Raw genomic sequence first — 21,875 nt, forward strand, 5'->3', positions numbered from 1 at the left:
TGAAGATATGAATGACCTTATAACATTAATAATAGACCTATAATTCTTAAACTATGGACTGTGGATTTCAACTTCAATAAGGAATTTCCTACAATAATTCCTCTCTGGGTGAAATTTTCAAAGTTTTCTATGTCTTGTTGGGGTAAAGGTTTATTGAGTAGAATAGCTAGTGTCATAGGAGTTTCAATATATGATGATGAATGTACTGCTAAACAAATAAGGATCCCTTATGCTCGAATGTTGAAGTGAATGTTACACAACCACTACCTGATAAGATTGTTGTTATGGACCCTCATGAGAAAGTGTTTGAGCAGGAGGTTTTATATGATTGAAAACCTAAGTTCTGTCCTAAATGCTCAATGGTTGGACATGTATGCCCAAGCCAAACAATGCAATAACAACCCTTCCAACTTAAGAAGAAGCAAGGCACTAGTATAGTTGGACAAGAATGAAAACCTATAGGTGTGATTAGGAAACCTGCTCCAAAAATAAAAAAACTTCAATGCAGAAACAAGTAGAAGATAAGTCCTCCCAGGGTGCAAAAGGCATAATGGTTCAGGTGAATACTAATTCAGAGAGAAGAATAGATGAAGTTCCTCAATGCTCCAAAAGCATAAATCAGAATAGAGAAGTAGTATATAGCCCTGAATTTAACTTGATTGATTTCCCACTTTTGGGATGTTGGACAAAGAAGAATACATGGGGAAATACTTTCAGAAGGCTCAATGAATATGTTCAATTACCTCCTGATAAATGAGAACAAACACACAGTATCTAATGAGTTGGCTTATATGGAATGTAAGAGGAATAAATAAGAGGCATAAGTAGAAGGAACTAAAAATCTATTTAAGGAAGAAATGTATTAAACTAGCTGCTTTAGTGGAAACTAGAGTCAAGATTCACAAAGATCCTAAGACTCTTGCAAATATCAATCTTGGATGGCAATCTCTTAATAACTATCAATGTGCTGAGAATGGAAGGATATGGATGATGTGGGATACAAACTATTATCAAATGACTCATAGTAGAACTACTGCTCAATCAATCCATTGCATGATAAATAATACCATTGGAACTGTATCTTATTTTGCTACTATTATATATGCTTTTAACACTAATAAGAAGAGAAAAAAAACTCTGGATAGAATTAGCACAAATTGAATGAGGGGTTGATAGACCTTGAATTATAGCTGGAGACTTTAATGTTGTGTTGTATCCAAATGATAGATTATATGGTGTCCCAGTATCCTTAGATGAAACTCAAGACTTCTCCAAGTGTTTTCATGATTTACATCTCAATGAACTACCTTGAAAAGGACATTATTATACTTGGTCAAATAAATAGATGGATACTGATAGAATTTGCAGCAGAATTGACAGAATGTTTGGCAATTCAAATTGGATGATGTATTAGGGTCATATGGTTACACAATATGAAGTACCCTATATCTTTGTTCATTCTCCTATGCTATTCAAAATTGAGGACAATCAGTGGATAGTCAAGACTCCATTCAGGTTCTTCAATATTTGGGCAGATCATAGCAAGTTCATGGGTAAAGTAACAGAAGTAGGAAACAAACAACGAGCACCAAGAAAAAAAAGAAAATATTTGGGCAAAGTTGAGAGCCTTAAAGAAGATATTGAAAACTTTAAACAAGGAGGAATTTCAAAACATCTACACTAGAATAACTGAAGCTAGACTTGAACTAATCCAAACACAGGAAAAAATTATTCAACAATGCACAGATGAACTTCTTAGCAAAGAAAGGCAAATATTGATGGATATTGAGAAATGGAACCTTGTGGAAGAAAGTGCCCTCAAACAAAAATCTAGAGCTAAATGGATAAAACTTGGAGATAACAATAGCAAGTATTTTTCAATAGTGATCAAGAAGAGAACTAATAAGAAAATGATGCTAGAACTCACTTCACTCAATGGAACAAGCCTCAAAACACCAGAAGCTATTAATGAGGAAGTCACTCAGTTCTATAAGGCTCTCATGGGATCTAGCAGTACAAGATTACAGGTTGTTGATAAGAAGACTATGAGGAGAGGAGCTACAATCACATATGAACAAGGAGCTGAATTATATAGATATGTTAAAGATGAAGAAATCTGGAATGCATTAGCTTTTATTGGGGATGATAAATCACCTAGTGTAGATGCATACAATGCCTATTTTTATAAGAAGACATGGAGCATCACCAAAGATGAGATACTGATAGCCATCAAAGAGTTCTTTATTTCTGGAAAACTCTATAGACCAGTCAATTGCACTATGGTCACTCTAATCCCTAAAACTGCTAGCCCAATAAATATTAAAGAGTATAGGCCTATAGCTTACTACACCATTTTATATAAAATCATTGCTAAAGTGCTAACTACTAGGATGCAGAGAATTATGACATACATTATCAGTGAAGCACAATCAGATTTTATTCTAGGGAGAAAACTTGCAGATAACATCTGTAATGCCCCTCAAAATTCTTTCCTAGGATTCGGACCCTTCTTGTATTTGTGTAGGGTCGAACCAATTATTTAGAAGTGTGTGATTGAGTTAAGATGATTCCCCGAGTAATTGAGGAGTGTTGGAGATGATGTGGGGTCACGGAGGACCCCTAGGGCCGAGCTAAGACCAAAAAGATTAGTCGTGGCTAAGTTTGAGGAGGAGTTCGCATGAGAGGTTGAGTTCTAATGACCCTATATTATGATATATGACGATCTGGGTGGCCCACGACCTATTAAATTAATGGTCGTTGAGTCTTCTTTCCAATGCCACCAAGAATGTAAATTTTGGAGTTCGGAGTCGAAAGATACGACGATCCTAAGATGAACTAGTACAGCAGAGTTTTCGGCCTGGGTTGCAATTGCTGGAAAACTGGGCATTGGCGCCGCAGTGGCGCGATGCGCCACTATCGCGCCAGAAATATGCCTCAGTAGTTTGGGCTCTGGCGCGGCGCGCCACTAAAAGATGTGCAGGATTTTTCAAGCCAATTTCTGAACCCAGAAAATATTGGCTTTGGCACTGTAAGGGCGCGATGCGCCACTATCGCACCAGAAATATGCCTCAGTAGTTTGGTCTCTGGTGCGGCGCGCCACTACGAGGTGTGCAGGTTTTAGGCGTAATCGACCTGGCGCTGCAATGGCGCGACGCGCCCCTATCGTGTCAGGTGCATTTTTGCCTATTTTTCAAAACTTTGAGAAGGGGCAATTTGGGAATTTGTCCCAAATTATATATGTATTACCATTGGTCTTTTGGGAACATATTTTTACAGCCTCACTCTCTCTCTAAAAGCCCTAGGAGCTTCTCTCTCTCTCTCTTCTTCTTCTTCTTCTCCATTTCCAATAAGAAGAGTTCCAAGAGCTTCAAGGTTTGAGTTCTCCATTAAAGACCCAACCACAAGGTTTTCTTCAAGTCTTCACTAAGGTATGTAAGGCTATCCAAAACATGGGTTGAGTCCACCCATGTGCCCTACTCTTGCTTTGAGGTTAGATGTTCATGAAAAATGGAGTTTTCTTGGTATGGTTATATTTGTATGAGCTTTGTCCCCTATTTATTTGACTCTATATGTGTTGATGTTGTTGAGCTAAAAAGTTCTTAAAATGGGCCTTTATGTGAGTATGAGTTTATGAAGATGAGTTGTTAAATATATTTTATTGATCTTCTTAATGATGTAGGTTATAATAAAAGATGCTATCTTCTTACAAATATGCCTATTATAAAGTGTCGAGTTAAAGTCTTGAAGTTGTGATGAGTCTCAAGGATTTCTCAATGAATGGAGGAAATGATTGGTTATGTCTATATATTTCTATAAATGTGCATTTAAATTTCCTTGAAAGATATGATTGAGATTGATCGGATAGTATGATTGAGAGAGATTTGATCATGATAGAGTTGATGAGTTGACAAGATTGTGATGAGACTTGTCGATGTGATTGATTGAGTTGATTGGATGGAGTTTTATGAGCATTGAGTCTTGGGAGAAGTATCAAGCACCGAATTGGGCAAGAGTATAGTCCATACTCGAACCCAATAACTACGTCGCCAAACGTAGGGGGGATTGAACCGTTAAAGTCGGATGTTTCCCCGAGATGTTTGTCCTGACATTATAGGACTTAGTTGGATTAGATCCATGATTGGTTGATTCGTTCATACTTTGGCAAAGTATGAACGGATGCGGCAACAACGTCGGTTTGTTGTACTTTCACTGGCTCATAAGTGATGGTTATCGGTTAAGAGAAACTCCCAAATAGGTCTTGATAGTACTCTGAGTCAGACTGAGTTGAATGATATGTGATTGGTCCCGTCTGAATCATATTCTCGTTTAGACTTAGAACATTGAGTGAGTTGTCCTGTATATATACGTATATGAGTTGAGATTCCGAGTTGAATGATCCTTCCTTGATGTTCGTTGTATTCGGCCATTTTACATACTCGTACATTCCATGTACTGACGCCATTTGTCCTGCATCGTTTCATGATGCAGAGACAGGTACCAGAGATCGTCAACCAGCGCACCGTTGATTATCTACGCAATTTCAGCTACGTGGTGAGTCCTCCTAGCTTCCGGAGGATCTTGAGCTCCCTGTATAGCTTCATATTGTCTCCTTTATTTTGATTGTGGTAGCCATAGGCTTGTTATTGGCACCTTCTAGACTTTAATAGAGGCTTCATAGACTAGAGTGTGGGGAGTTTGGACTGTTATTTTGGGGAGTCCTATTATATTTATTTTGTTGAGTTAAACATGTATGGTCATCGGCCCCCATATTGTAAATAACATATTATAATTGAGCCTTCCTTTGAGCGTATAGGACCGAATGACGGAATGATTGAGTTAGGTGGTTCTCTTGGAGGTCAGAAATAACTTTCAAGTGCCGGTCACGTCTAGGGTACCCTCCTGGGACGTGACAACATCATCCTAGCAAATGAGCTTATTAAAGCTTACTCTAGAAAGCACATCTCTCCAAGGTATATGATTAAAATAGACCTGCAAAAGGCTTATGATTCTGTGGAATGGTCATTCTTGGAATAAGTGCTAGAGAATCTCTGCTTTTCTAGGAAATTCATTGACTGGATCCTTAAATATTTGCACATTATGAACTATACAGTTTTGGTTAATGGAGAACCCACTCCTCCTTTTAATGTTGCAAGAGGACTTAGATAGGGAGACCCTATTTCCCCTTATCTATTTCCTATATCTATGGAATACTTGAGCAGATGCCTAGATGAAGTTAAAGACAATTGAAAATTCAAGTTTCATCCTAAATGTGCAAGATTGAGAATAACTCATATATGCTCTGCAGATAATTTGCTCTTGTTCTGCAGAGGGGATCAACAATCAATAAGGGTCATATATCAATATTTTCAAAAGTTCTCCCTAGCTTCTGAACTGCAAACAAATATAAATAAGAGTTTCATTTATTTTGGTGGAGTCACTGATCAGATAAAGGAGATCATACTACAGCAGTTTCATTTTAGCAATGGGGAGTTCCCTTTCAAATATCTTAGTGTTCTTTTATCCACTAAAAAGTTATCTCTTATGCAATGGACATCTCTAGTGAATAAAATTGTAGCTTGAATTACCTTCTGGACTGCCAAGAAACTTTCCTATGCAGGAAGAATGCAATTAATTCAATCGGTTCTCTTTGGCATCCAAGCCTACTCGTCCCAACTATTCATCATACCTACAAAAGTCCTTAAGCTCATTGAGGCTTATTGTAGGAGCTTCATATGGTCAGGTACCAACACCATCACCAAGAGGACACTGATAGCATGTGAGAGGATATGCTTACCCAAATATGCTGGAGGAATGAGGCTTATCAACATACAACTATGGAATCAAGCTGCTATTGTTAAGACCTTCTGGGAACTTGCTCATAAAACTGATAAGTTATGGATTAGATGGATCCGTTCTTTTTATATAAAATCCCACACTGTCTTTAGTGTTTCTATACCTCAACATGCTTCATGGATGGTTAGAAAGATACTTGCTGCTAGAGTGATATTAGAACGGATACATACTCCAAGAGACTCACAAACTATTGCTAACTTTTATGTGAACTTGTTGGGTAATAGACCAACAGTTCCCTAGAAAAGTCTGATGTTTAACAACAATGCAAGACCAAAGGCTATTATTACAATGTGGATCATAATGCAGAACAAACACCCAACTACTGGTAGATTAGCCTCCTGGGGAATGGATGTCAACCAACAATGCAAACTCTGTCAACAAGATGTGAAAAATAGAGATCATCTTTTTACTCAATGTGAATTTACTAGAGCTATTTGAAAGAGACTGCTTACCTGGATTAAATGACCACTCTTTCAAGCTGATACATGGGATATGCATTTGGAATGGACTCTGAAACAATCTAAAGGTAAGTCTCACAATGCAAAACTTTTCAAATTAATGTATGTCGAGTGCTCTTATGCAGTATAGATGGAAAGAAATCAGAGGACATTTGAAGAAATAAGAAGAAATTATGAAGACATAACTAAAGAAATAGCATATATGTGTAGTTTGAGAGCTCCTTTGGTGATTAGTACTAGACTACAACAATTTCTCTTCTTCTGAAGTTAGTTGTATTTTAAAACTTTTAGTTTGAATTTTTTTTCTTTTGTTGGATAACAAATTGTGATGCATATAATTTATTATGATTATATAAATATTTTTCGGTGATTAATAAAAACGGTTAGTTACCAAAAAAAAATGAACTAACATTTTAAGGAATTATATACTTAAGATTGTGTGAAAAGAGAGAATTGACATCCAAAAGATGGTAGGGCCCACAAGTACTCAAAGAAATAAGAAAAGAAATGGGCCCACGTATAGAAGAGGTCTTAAAGAACGGCGGGAAAGGAGGTAAAAAGTAACACAAGTATTGATTTTTAATACTAATACTTAGTTCCGAATGCATACATAATTGATGGTAGAAGCAAATCAATATGAACTAAACGTCATACCTTTGACTATTAATAATATTTGCCTAGTTATAGTCATGTTATAGTCTTTTAATAATAATATTTGCCTAGTTATAGTCATGTTATAGTCTTTTAGTAATAATATTTGCCTAGTTATAGTCATGTTATAGTCTTTCTAACAAATCAAGTAGTAGTTATTATAAAAAAAACAGATAATTTTGCAAGTTAGAATAATATAATTAGCAACAAACAAAAATTAATTGCTAAATAGGTTTAGCGACGGAAGATCTTATAGCTAATTATGTTTTTATTATTATTGGTGTTGTATGTTTCTGTGCCATACTATGCATGAAATTAAGTCATGTATAAATTTCAACCTAATTAAAATAGAAAGACTAGATTAGATATTCTATGCCAACCCCCAAGATTGTGACTTGTCTTTGTAGTCGAAAATAGACATAGTAATAAAAAGCACATAATATATGCTAATAGTTGAGTCAAAATAAGGAACCATTCATACAATTTGACTTCGTCACAATTTCCTCATCTTTGCTTTCATTTTCACGAAAGGAGATCTTTTTTTTTTAAAAAAAAGAAGCTATAATTTAACTTATACCAACGATGTAAGAATTCTATGCTATCAAAAATTATTTTGTGTGTATAAAAAATAATATCACGTAAATAGGTCAAGTTTATTTTTTAATCATACACATGCATAGCATATTTAATCTGTTTTGTGTCTAATGACTGATAGAAGGAGAACATTCATCCCACCGCATTCTCGATATTAGTTTTCAATTTATAATTAGAAGTCCTCCTTTCATGCGTCATCAGATTGTGAGATGATTAAACAAAAGTCTAAAATAATCATTTTATACTTTTGTGGAAAAAAGTGCATTAATTATTTTAAATTTTAAGATTAAAATAAAAGGAGAATTATTGCCGTCACATAAATAAATGCTAGCTAGTCCGATATTGATGGAGATACTTAGTTCCTTGCATAGATTACATTTATCTTGTATGACATTAGACATTAGTCATAGCCAATTCGTAATTTATCAACCAATCTTACGTTTTGGTTGAAATATATATACAATGGGCGCATTAGGTGAAGCCTGATCCGATGCACATTCTTTGTCGAAAAAATTATATAGTATATATAGGTTAAATATTAGCTATTATGAGTGTATATTCAATCTTGTACGCCCTTAACACAACTGACAAGTAAATTTGCACACCCTTCGTCAAAGTTTCTAGCTCCACAACTTATATATATATCCTCTCAATTAATTCATATTTTTAATTTTATAGGTCTTAAATTGAGGTTGGGTCTCGAGTTTCGTACCTCAAGTCTCGAATTGAGATCGGGTCCTAGGTTCTTGGTCAAGGTCGGGGTTGGTTGTCAGATTCGAAGGCTCGATCCTCGCCATCACATTGACAGAGCTAAGATTCTCGTCAAGGGTGTTCATACTTTTAGAATAAGGGTGGATGATTTTTTTTTAAATCAAAAAGAAAAGAAATGAATTAGTAATTATTTTTTAATTTAAAAGGATAAAGTCAAACACTATAAATGATTGCTTAGTTTGTTTTGATGAGTTGAAACCTTTTAGTAAAGTGTAAGAGCTTGGGCTCGTACCCACAAATTTAAGAAAATTTAAACAGTCTTTGCTGCTAGGCTATCTCTTTCTACTATGTTAAAGATGTTCAACAGCTGGTATACATCCAAAATCATATGACCACCCTTGTATGTGTCACGCTCCGGGAGGGTATCCTGGACGTGACCGGCACTTGAAAGCCATTTCTGACTTTCAAGCGAACCACCTAATTATATCACTCTATCATTCAGTCATATACGCTAAAAGGAAGGCTCAATTATAACATGCTATTTACAATATGGGGGTCGAAGGCCAAACATGTTTAACTCAACAAAATAAGTATAATAGGACTTCTCAAAATAATAGTCCAACCTCCCCACACTCTATTCTATGAAGCCTCTATCAAAGTCTAGGAGGTGCCGATGACAAGCCCATGGCTACCAAAAATCAACATAAAGGAAACGATAATAAAACTATACAAGGAAGCTCAACATCCTCCGGAAAACTAGGAGGACTCACCAACTAGCTGGGAGTGTATGTGAATCTTCAACGGAGCGTCAACCGATGATCTCTAGTACCTGTCTCTGCATCATGAAATGATGCAGGCCAAATGGCGTCAGTACATGTAATGTACGAGTATGTAAAATGGCCGGATGAAACAAACATCAAGAAGACATCAATATCAACTCAGGACCTCAACTCATATATATATACAGGACAACTCACTCAAATGTCCTAAGTCTAACAAGAATAGTTTAGACGGGACTAACTCATACCCCACTCAACTCAACTGACTCAGAGCACTATCAAGACCTAAATAGGAGTTTCTCTTATCCGACAACCATCACCTATGAGCCGGTGATAGTACAACAATCAGACGTTGTTTCCACGTCCGTCCATACCTTTCTAGGGCATGAACGCCTCACTAATCATGGATACCATCGATTTGTCAAGTCCTATCATTTCAGGACAATAAAATGGGAAACATCCGACTTTAACGATTCGATCCCATGGAAAGCATCCGACTTTAATGGTTTCATTCCTACCTACGTTGGCGGCGTAGTTTCTGGGGTTCGAGTATGGACTATACTCTTACCCGCTTCGGTGCTCGATACTCCTCCCATTACTCCATGCTCATAAGACTCCCTCCAATCATCTCAAACAAGCCCTCACGGCTAGTTTCATGTGGAACATTTCCCACTCATCAACTCTATTCTCATTCTCAACTCAATTAAGTCATAATGACAAGTTCCATTAAGGACCTCGTCCACTCGTCAATTCTATCCTCCAATTAACTCAATCAAGCCTTATTTAGGTAAGCATTTATGACATCTCCTCAAAACTCATCACAACTCTATGACTTTAGCTCAACAATTCCAGTAGAATAACACATTTAAGGAAAATGACTTAAGCAACATAATCACATGGCTAAAGAGATCAACAAAACATAATAATAAGTCATCTCCATCAACTCATACTAACATGAAGGTTTTAGGAACTTCTTAGCTCAACAACATCAACACATAAAGCATTAAATAAATAGGGAACAAAACTCATTCAAACATAAACCATACCAAGAAACTCCATTTTCATGGACATCTAACTTCAAAGCAAGAGTAGGGCACATGGGTGGACTCAACCCATATTTTGGATAGCCTTACATACCTTAGAATAGACTCTTGAAGAAACCTTGTTGTTGGGTCTTCAATGGAAAGCTTGAAGTCTTGAAGTTCTTGGAACAATCTCTTGTTGGAAATGGAGAAGAAGAAGAAGAAGAAGATGAAAAAGAGGGAGTTTTTTCTAGGGCTTTTCTAGAGAGAGAGAGGGGCTGCAAATTGTGACCCCAAAATGCCCAAGGATGATACATATATAATTTGAGTGAATTCCCAAATTGCCCCTTCTTAAAAGTTCTGAAAAATAGGCGAAAATGCACCTGGCGCGATAGTGGCGCGTTGCACCATTGCAGCGCCAGGCCGATTACGCCTAAAACCTGCACACCTTGTAGTGGCGCGCCGCGCCAAGGACCAAACTACTGAGACACATTCTTGGCGCGATAGTGGCGCATCGCGCCCTTACAACGCCAATGCCATATTTTCTGGGTTCTGGAAATTGGATTGAAAAACTCTGCACACCTTTTAGTGGCGCGCCGCGCCAGAGCCCAAACTACTGAGGCATGTTTCTGGCGCGATAGTGGCGCATCGCGCCACTGCGGCGCCAAGCCCAGTTTTCTAGCACTTGCAACCCAGGCCTGAAAATCTCTGCTATGCTAGTTCATCTTAGGATCGTCATATCTTTCGACTCCGAACTCTAAAAATTACATTCTTGGTGGCGTTGGAAAATAGACTCGACGACCTTTAATTTGATGGGTCGTGGACCACCCAGATTGTCGTCTTTTGAAAGATAGGGTCGTTAGAAGTCAACCCCTTAAGCGAACTCCTCCTCAAACTTAGCCACGACGAATCTTTTGGATTTGGTTTGGTCCTAGGGGTCCTTTATGACCCCACATCACCTCTAACGCTGCTCAATTTCTCAAAGACTCATCTTACTCATGCAAATGCTCCACAATACTCGAGTTCGACCCTATCCGAATACAAGAAAGGTCCGAATCTTAGGGAAAATTTTTGAGGGGTGCTACAGTATGGGTGCAGCTCAGCCCCGGATAGATGGTAGGGGAGAGGTGTGAAGCAAATGCTATATAGGGGTGGGATGGGGTGGAAGGGAGCCAGAGGTGGACCATTCAAAAAAAAAAAAAGTCAAATTGGAGAGTCATTATCAATCAATTTTAATTTACTCAATTCTAGTAGAACCTACCTGCTTGACCCCCCTAATATATCTCATAACTGAATATGCAATAAGACCAAAAAAAGAAAGAGAGAAAAACTTGCAAGTCGTCTATAGTCGATGCTTCTTTGTATACAAGTCAGTTTTCAAAAGGTAAACAAAACACAACAAGAAAGACAATTAGGAAACAGGTCCTTTAAGGTGCACAAAAAGTGAAACTTATCTTATACATCTCAGTCCACAAAAATAATTTTCAGCTATCACGTTTTAAATGAGAATTATATTATACCAACAGCTGTGATAATATAAGTTGTAGTTCGATTTGTAGATAATAGATGCAAAATTTATTTTTTTCTAGAATAGAAACGAAATTGACCTCTATTTATAGAGGAGATGATCTAGCTATCTATTAAAATCAATAATGTTACACCCCCTAAATTTTATGACGTTCCAACACATCTTGATGTCTCCGTATTTACGATATAATTTTATTTTGTCTTGATACATTGTATAATTGACGTCTAGAAGCAAATCACTACGAACTTAACATTCTGCATGCCCTTTGAGTTTGACTAATATTTGCTTAATTTTAGCCATAATATGTTATAGTCTTTTCTAACAAATCAAGTAGCTAGTAATAAAAAACCAGACAATTTTGCAAGTCATAATATAATTAATATAATCATATCATGCATGCATCTACAAAACTCACTTTGTACCAAAAAATATTCACAAAACTCGTTTCGTTGGAGCTTCTATATTCCATCAAATATCGACAGAAAATTTGGCCACAAATATCATTCGTCGCTTATTTTATTTTTTCCCCAAATTTAATACCACTAGACAAAGTGTTACTACACCAAAAATGATCTTTAGCGATGATTAATTAACGACGATAGATTAATTGCGGCTCAATATGTTATTTTAGAGGCAATTAACTCTATTTGTAACTGTTGCTAAAGTTTGTAGCGACATTAGATCCAATGACAATTAACTAATGCTGGTAAAGGCTTTAACACTTTTTGTTAATGTGCATGTTTATAGCCAATAAAATTTATTTTTGTTATAGTGTATCTAGCGGCCTTTCATTAATAATAATAAAAAAGCGTAATACTTAAATATGCCAAAAATACTTTATTGTCTGAACTTTCCAATCAATTTGTATGTTGGATCATGTAACACCCCCTAAAAATTGTATATGGTGTTCCAATTCTCGACGAAAATGATAATGCTTCTGTATTTTGGGTATAACTTTTTATATGTTGGTCTAAATTAGGTGATTCAAATTTCTAAATAACCCCAACTTCATTACCTACAACTTTTGTGAAAACCATAGCTTAAGATTCTGAGGTTAAGTAGTTCAAATAAATAAATTTTTACAAGACCTGGCGTTGTGACGAAATGGAGTATTTGTAGAAGAAAAATCATATCTAACTGTAGGATGCTCCAAATCAGTTGGTTCTTAAACGACATGAAAGGAAATTTTTATATCTACAATTCATATGAGACACTAAATCATAATTAGGAAGTTATCTTACTTAAATGTAGCTCCGAAAAATGGTATTCCGTAAAGAGAAGGTTCATCTCACCAACCATAGAAGAACTAGATCCATTTGACATCATCCATGACATCACAATCCTTCATTAAATTTTTAGATTTTTCTTTATAATTATTTTAATTATTGTTAAGTCCCTCCTTCACACCTATACATACCCACCTTATTTCATAATTTTGTTCGTCAAGCTTTCTCAATCAACTCTTCTCTATATACACTTCTTTACTCATTCTCAAAATATAGTTTTAGCTTTTATTAGTGTAGAAATACTATTTCGGTAATTCATATACTCTGGATAGTACGCAAAACGCTCCGGCAAGGAGAAAATGCTAGGTAAAGCTTCAGATTCCTTCGATTCTGAGTAAAGCTTCAGATCTAAGGTATGTGGGTGTTGATTCATGGATCCTTTCATCCATGAAGCCCAAATGAATTATCAAAGTCTTCTTAATTAAAGTATGAAACTTATGAATTTTCATATCATGATTCCAAATGCATAGATTCTTAAGTATTTGAAGTTTAATTACCTATCTTATATTAGTGTATGTAAGGCTTCAATGAGAGTATTCCTTATACTCTCATGCCTAAAGTATTTTGATTATATGATAAATTATGTTTTCTTTAAGTTTACTCTAAGGTATGTGGGTATTGATTCATGGATCCTTTCATCCATGAAACCCAAATGAACTATCAAAGTCTTCTATTTAATTCAAGTATGACACTTTATGAATTTTCATATCATTATTCCAAATACATAGATTATTAAGTATTTGAAGTTTAATTACCTATCTTATATTAGCGTATGTAAGGATTCAACGAGAGTATTTCTTCCACTTTCATACCTAAAGTATTTTGATCATATGATAAATTAGGTTTATTTTCTTTAAGCTTTACTCTACAGTATGTGAGTGTTCATCCATGGGTTCTTCCACCCATGTAGTTCAAAACTCTTTCAACTAAATCTCTTGATTTCAAGTAATATTTTCTTATGGTTAATTCTTATTTCTACTTAATAGCATGAACCATGGTTAAACTAATGATTATTGGTCTATTTTGATGCAAAATGATTTCATATGTATGAATTGATGGTTTGCAAGTAAAATCTCTATTTATCTTTTTAATGGTTCTTGAAATTCAAGGTGGGTTGTTTAAAATATGATTTTTAATTAATAGATTTCAAAGTATTTATGCATAATTTCATTTACATACATGTTTGAAAGTTGAAGTGATTTGAACCCACCTAGTTTTACTATATTTTCAATGAAGTTTGACTTAAAAGTTTTGACTCCAAATAAATATTTATGAAAGTAATTTCTATGATCAAAAGAGAGTCTTATGAAATAAAAGAATGATGAAATGCTATGAATGATGGATTCTTTATACTATAAGGACAATTCTTGCATATTTGAATCACTAAAGATTTTAATAAGTTATTCCACTAAATGTGATGTTTTGAATTCTCAGGCTATATGCTATGACTATTTTGAAGTACTAAACTATTCCGTGGGATTGACATAGCACCGAATGGGTCATCAGGTGGGATTCAGTAAGGAAATCCTAGTAGCAATCCCTTGTCTCATTAAGTATGTGCCAACATAGGAGTCCTTGTAGGCTTAGGCTAATGGATCCATGAAAGCCCTTAAAGTTAAAGTTAAAGAAATGAATGAAGTTGACGGAGTTCTACTTGACAAGTAGTCTCCCCGGCCAACATAGGGGATTATGTTGGATTCCATGTAATAGCTCTCATGATCTTAAATGTAGGTTATGGTCATCTTCCCACAAAATGAATGTTTTAAAGCATATATATATGATTGATTATTCATGCATTGCATTATGTTTCATATTACATAAATATTTTAATGTTTCCTCAATGTTCATGCATGCCTACATACTTAGTAAATTCAAAGTACTAACGCAACTCTTTTGCCTACATGATATCACCATGTAGGGGCCGGTGCTCCTTCTCATTCTCCTCCACGTGGTTAGTTGTGATTTCGTTTGAGGGCTAATTTTGGTGAGTTCCCATGCTCCGGGAATAATAATCCTTTATCTTTTTAGCTTATGATATATTGAGATCTTTAGACACTTATTATGACATTTTCTTCTATTATGATTGAGGGTGAGTTAGGAACTTGTTTTAGCCTCGTTAAATCTAAAAATTAGAGGTATTTGGACATATGTAAGTTTAAGATTTACTATTATGATTTCCACTTGTTTATTTATTGTCATTACCTATAAAAGGCTAAAAGAATACTAAGAGGCTTGTTTGAGGTACTTTTGGGTTCTTCATTCGCCATGTTACATCTAAGCCCTAGACTTGGGTCGTGACAGATCATGAGTTGCCCACAGTTACATTTTCTATCCTTGTAAATGGGCAACCCACTGTACCTTTGGGAGTAACTACTTTTTGAATATCTAGGGCTGCCCTTAAGCACTAAATTAAAAGACTTTCGCTAGTCCAATGCCGGCCCCAATTCTAATGAGGTAATAAATCGCTACTAATTAACTATTATAAGAAAAAAAAAGCTAAAGAGCGTTAGCATTCTATAATCATCACATAGTTTATAATACACTTTATGAAGTTCGTCTCTTATTTTGTTGCAAGGTTTGCAACCATTTTTTTTTTGAAACATTAGCTACGATCATATATAATACAAATTAAACCTTGTACAAATTTCAACCAAATGGTCTTTCAGTTTACTGTCTTAACATCTCACCTCCAAAGAAGACTTATCTTAGCTGTCGTAATTAGACAATGAATTAAAAACAAAATAATTAATGAAGCTCAAAGTTGTGCCCAAATAAAGGACCATTTATGAAATTTGACTTTATTAACAGTCACTGGATCTGGACATAACTGTATCACAATTTCCTCGTTTTTCCTTAATTTCAATCCTTGAACAAGTATGCAAAGTCCAATATACTCCAGTTTCATTCTCTTTCACTTGTTATTTCTCGTATCTCTAAAGTTAAATTATATAAATTTTAATCGATATTTTAAAATGTATTATCTTAATCATATTAATATGAGAAATATTGTAATTTATAGTGTTTTTTATATAGTTTTCGAACATACATCTAAATTTAAATTTATAAAGAACTAACATGTCAGGTAAAACTATATAATAACGGTATAAAAAGATTCCACTATTTTGTAACAAGCACGATTTGAAAATCTATAAAGTATTAACATGTCAGGTAAAATTATATTATAAAGTACTAACATATCAGGTAAACCTATATATATAGAGAGCACAAAAAATAAGTAAGAAACACATTTATTTTCTTTACAATATTTTTCCTCATACTGGATACATCTTTACGATAAAATGAATAGTTTAAGATTAAACTATTACTAAATATAAAAATATAATATTTTATAGAACTGACTAAAAAAATGAAAGAATATTACACATGAGAGAGCATGGTATGATCCGCAAATTAGAATAGTTTATCAGGAAAAAGGTCAAAATATTCATCGAACTTTGAGAAAATACTCATATTTACTATTCATTATAAATTGGGGTCACAGTGTCACTCTCGTTCAACAAAGTGCCCATTCATGCTATTATTTTTTAATGAAAAATATATTCGATTTTGACACACCTTGCACACATGGCCAACGATGATATGGCCACGCTATTAATTAAATTAACCAAAACAAAAAATTCATAAATTAAAAAACCTCACTTTTTCCCTTTTAATCTGTTGCAAGAAGAATTAGAACTTTTTTTTATATCTAAAAATAATTTATTTTTAAATTTCATTTAGTGCATAATATTAATAAGATGATTTAAAGTAACCAACAAGGGTTGTGGTGCAATGGTAAGTACTCCTTCATCCTTAACTAAGAGGTCTCGGGTTCGAGTTCCTTATTAATTTAAAAAACACACCTCAGTGGTGTGTGTAATATACTATCTCACTTATTTGAAAACCCTTGTCACATTCCTTTGCACATGGATAAAATATTCCATCTTTACAATATATAATAAACTTTTAATATTAGTTAAAAAATTAAAAATCAAAGAGTTACTATACAAAAAAAAGAGAATTTTTTTTACAAAAATAAAATTTAAAATATTTTTCTCACCCAACTCTACCACCACCCCCACCCCATCCACCATGTCCTCCACCCCACCCCCGACAATCCCCCGCCCTTATATTTTTTTTAATTTCTTTTATAAAATATTTTTGAAAAATTCTGACTTCACCTCCTCTCCCGCTCCTTCCTAAAAAAATTGATATTATTTTTTAAAAAAATAAAATTCTATCCAAATAAATATATTTTAATTTGGAGTGGGGTAAGAAAAATATTATATTTTAATTTATAATTTTTTGGGATAGTAATACTTTAATATTTAATTTTAACTAATTTAATTTTTATCAAGGTAGAATATTTTTACTAAATAAATATGTACTTTTCAGTAAAATATTTTTTTCCACTTAAAACATTGTTTCTCATAGCTGGTCAACTATATAACACATTACAATTATATGCCGGCTGTAAACTTAGAGAAGTTGAAATATATCACACACGATATATTACTAATGAAACAATATAATATCCTATATGTATATTTGTACACTAGCTAAAATCACAAAGTAGTCGTCATTGGAAACCTAGTAACAAAGTAGCTTCTTAATTGGTTCAACGATAGAAATAACATTTTCTTAATCTTTGTTATCTTCCTTTATGAAAATTCAATTCAAATCATGAATCCGCGGTTGTAAATGAGAGGAGTTGACTTCATGATTGTGTCTGCCTTCATATGTAGTAATCAAATAGCTTGAATCATGTCCATCTCTTTCAACTTTCTTCTTTACCACACATCCTTGAATCGAACACTTGTAGTAATTCCTGTTCGGTTATTCAAAACACATGAACATATATATCATTTGTTGGAGCTAAAGTCTGTTATGTGAATCTTCTAGATCTCTATATATATGCAATCTAACTCTTCGAGCCACATTAGGCCTCCGTTGTTTGTACTTAATGAATGTCTTAACCTCAATTATTTATATCTAAATTGTTAAATTTGTTTCTTTTTTAGACTTGAATCTCAAATATGCAGATATTAATTATTATGTGGTTTTTTTTTTCTGAATTTACAAGCCAACTCTTTTGTGCAATGTGCAGTTCCACTTCTATTAGTCTAGTAAAGTGGAAGTAAACAAAATAGGAAATAGGAACTCTTATTGTTAGGCTGAAAACTAAATTTGAAAAAATGTAACAATTATTATGATACTCACCCCAAGAACAATCCTAGCAGACATGCACAAGCTGTCTTGTCATTTATATGTAACGATGCTTTTTAAGTTAAGATAATATATACGACATTATCTTCGTTTACCCAAAACAATGCATATATATTCAAATGTTTCTACAAAGATAGGCATGTAGTTCATTACTATTTCATCTATTTTCACTACTGACTATCGTTGATGTCGCCGCATACCATCATCAATTATTATCATGCATCCATAATCTACAACCACCATCATCAACCACAACTACAGTCATTATCACCACCATTTATAATTGTTGGGTTTAATTGATAGGTTGAATGGGAAATTGAGGGAAAAAGAAGTGGAGAGGAAATGATATGTTCTCTCTTGCTTTATTAAATAAGTTTTGGTCTCACATAGGTGGTGGAAATGAAAAGTCTCCTACTTAAAAGTAGAAGCACTCCTTCATGTTGGTAAAGAGTCAAGAAGAGGGTCTCCCCTCGCGCCGTCGTCGTCGCTCGCTCGGCTCGGCTTCGGCTAGGTGGTGGAAATTTCCCATAGGTGGTGGAAATTTCCCTCCGTTTTTTCCAACGGATTTTTGAAAGGTTGCAACCTTGTCCGAAAAGTTGCAAACCTTTCCTCAACATCTTAAATTGAGATTCAAACATCTAAATCTTAATGTGCATATTAATATTTTTATGTGCATTTAAATTTAGATGTCTTTAAACAACATCTAGCTTTATTGTTACTAGTTTTTTGCTTTTTGGAACATGTAATTGCTTATAAATCTTTAACTTGATCTCTCCAAGTTACCAACTCTAAGAAGGCTTGGTCTATCCCTTCTTCTTTAAATGTACTCTACTTTCAGTGACAACATGGTTCGAATTAACAAAAAAGGAGTAGAATTTACTCCCCCCCCCCCCTCCAAAAAAAAAAAAAAATTTGCATGAATAATATTGATGATCATATTGGTGAGAGGGGAATGTATAAGCTCATAATATATAATTTACCTTAAATAAATGTTGTTACTTTTCACCTTCTTCTTGCCATACTTTCTCCATTTATATCCATCATTCAAGATCTCAAGTTGAGTCTCTGTTCTAAAAGCAATAACATGTCTTTCATTCTTCTTGATCTCTTTCTTTATGATCCCCACTTTGGATTTTCTGTAAAAACATCAAAAACGACATCAATAAATATATGTAAAAAAAAACAAAGAAAGAAAGATAAGATTGTATAACACGAGCTTGTGATATAGCTGAGTTGGTTTCTCGTAGGGTCACTCAACTTATAGTTATTATTTAAGAAAGTTATATTTTTTTTATTTCAATTTTCTTAATTCAACAAAGTAAGAGACATTCTGAATAATAACTATAAATTGAGTGACCATATGAGAAATTAACTCTGATATAACTATATACATCTGATTCCAAACTGATTATTGCAAAAATTATAAATAAGGAATCAAGATCGGCTCCTATGTAATATAAAAAGAATAGCATATTCCGAGCGATCTTTACTGAACTATGATCTTCTTAGACTTGATGACGTACTCTTTCAAGTGTTTAATGTTTGGTGGTGTGGCATAAAAGGAATGGGCAGAACTTCCATTATAACTATATTCTTGAGTCATCATATGTGAGTGATTTTCTAAAAGACAAGTATTGTTATTGGTTGGAGAATAATCAACAAGAAGTTGATCTAGAAATGAAGAAGATTCAAAATCTTCAAAATTATAACTATAATCTTGAGTCATCAGATGTGAGTGTAAAAGGGGAAAAGTAAAATTAGGGTTTCCTGTCTGAGGGAAAGCACTTGTTTCTAGGAAATTGGAGTTCATTGTCTTTGGAGAAAAAATAATTAGCCAATAAGACCTAAGAAAGACTTTTCAAGAAAACGGTGACTTTCATAGAATGGTGGTGTGTTTCTAGAAACAATTAGCCCTATATATTTTTTTGTTTTGAGGGAGCTTTCTTACCACCTTCCTAGCTAGTACTCTCTTCATTTAGAAAATAGATGTCCAATAATATTTATCTAATTTATGAAATCAAAATATAATTTTGACTTAGTTCCTAATTTACCATTTTCACTGATTAGTAGTCATTTCCCTATTACATTTTTCAAGAAATTATATTTATTATATTCAATAACTGATATGGTAAAATTACCCTTCTATTTATAGTTTTTTAAGAATTATATAAAATCAATAGTGGACAAGTATTGTTAAACACGGGGGAAGTAAGATATAAGGAATGCACAGTTTTTCTTCATTTATTTAATCTCTAATTATCCGGTATTAAAATATACGACTCGACTAATTCATATTCTTATTGTGTAGGTCCCATTTAATGGGCGAAACATCTTTACATCAGGAATTCACTACTAGAAAACAAGAAATCAGCAACGGACAAAACTATGTACCTGAAAAGCAAATATTTCATGATAATCCCATTTATTTTTTTTGTAGTGTTTCTCCATTCCCAATGATCAAAATTGAAACCTTTGGTTAAGCCTGGTTGAGTGGCGGGAACCACATAAATTGAAACAAAATCAATCTAACACTCCTCATCATATATATATATATATATATATATATATATATATATATATATATCATTACATTTATACACTAAATACTGAAAATTGTTCACGAAATTTTTTTACTTCACCAATAGAGCTTCATATAGACCGTGGAGATCTCATTACCATAATCCACACACTTTGGTGTCGTTCTTGGGTACGTAATGAGTGATGGCAATTGAGAGATGCGGTAAGAAAAGTCAGAAATATGAAAAGGAAAATTTGCTTATAGGTTAGTCCAGTGATGGAGATGTTTCTTTCCTTATCATAATTAAATATTATAGGAGTAGTGTTTTTTGTTTCTGATGGTCTTTGACTCTTGATACATTTCCCTTTTGATAGGAAAATATAATTAATTAAAAAGAATTACATGCATGAAAGCTATTATAAGGAATTAGTTTTTCCATTTTACTTAAATTATGTAATAAACTAAAATTCTGGTTGACCTTTGGACAAGTAGAAATAGACTTGTACGTATAGGGGTCGTTTTTTTCCTTCTATATATGAAATACATCCATCCAGGCGTTTACCTTCTGAGGTAGTAGGGAGTTTCTACCTTGTATATTATTTAGGTAAAAGAATACAAGAAGGGGATCAAATCGTATATCTAGTTACAAGGGGATGTCAAGGGGAGGGATGGAAGCAATAAACTCTAATTTAAAAATAGCTAAAGTAGACAAAAGAGGTTACTATTTATATGAAATGGTCGAGGTCTTTAGAGTTCGATTGCACAATGTACATTCAATTTCTGATTCGATGCATTTTTTCTGATGTCTTCAATAATCTTTTGGAGTGTCCATGGCCACTTGTAGCATTTAAACAACGAGCATCGAGTCAAGTTTCACATCTAGTCCTACAAAGTGTTGGTTACAACATCAACTAATACCAATTAGCACGGTTTGAGCTTCACTGAAATTGTTAGTGTATAATTGGGTGTTATAGGCAAAAGCCATAAGCATGTCCCATTTCTATTTCTAACAATTCCTCCGGCTTCTGCTTTGTTGATTAGAGGCATAAAGCTTCTATCTGTGTTGAGATTCCAATTGTTAGCCATAGATTTGGTCCAATTGACTAGCAATCTAATGATAATGAGCTTGTATTGTTTCACTATCCAGCAAACAATCCTTCCAGCTCCATGTCTCCTCCATATTGCTGAAATTTTTTCTCTATTACATGTCACATTCACTTGAAATAAAATTTAATTAAAAAATTTAGCA

The 21,875-nt window shown here is 34.1% G+C and overlaps 1 protein-coding gene across 1 annotated transcript; it reads right to left on the reverse strand.

The window, feature by feature from the left end:
* Positions 1–17,438: 17,438 nt before the first annotated feature.
* LOC129889480 (probable WRKY transcription factor 51) lies at positions 17,439–19,918 on the reverse strand. Its single transcript, XM_055964790.1, has 3 exons — positions 19,632–19,918; positions 19,089–19,244; positions 17,439–17,710 (listed from the first exon to the last, which is right to left on the reverse strand). The coding sequence occupies exons 1-3, from the start codon at positions 19,916–19,918 to the stop codon at positions 17,554–17,556; spliced, it is 600 nt and encodes a 199-aa protein (XP_055820765.1). The 3' UTR covers positions 17,439–17,553.
* Positions 19,919–21,875: the final 1,957 nt, after the last annotated feature.

This window comes from Solanum dulcamara, chromosome 1 (assembly GCF_947179165.1).
Source record: "Solanum dulcamara chromosome 1, daSolDulc1.2, whole genome shotgun sequence".
Lineage (NCBI taxonomy): Eukaryota > Viridiplantae > Streptophyta > Magnoliopsida > Solanales > Solanaceae > Solanum > Solanum dulcamara.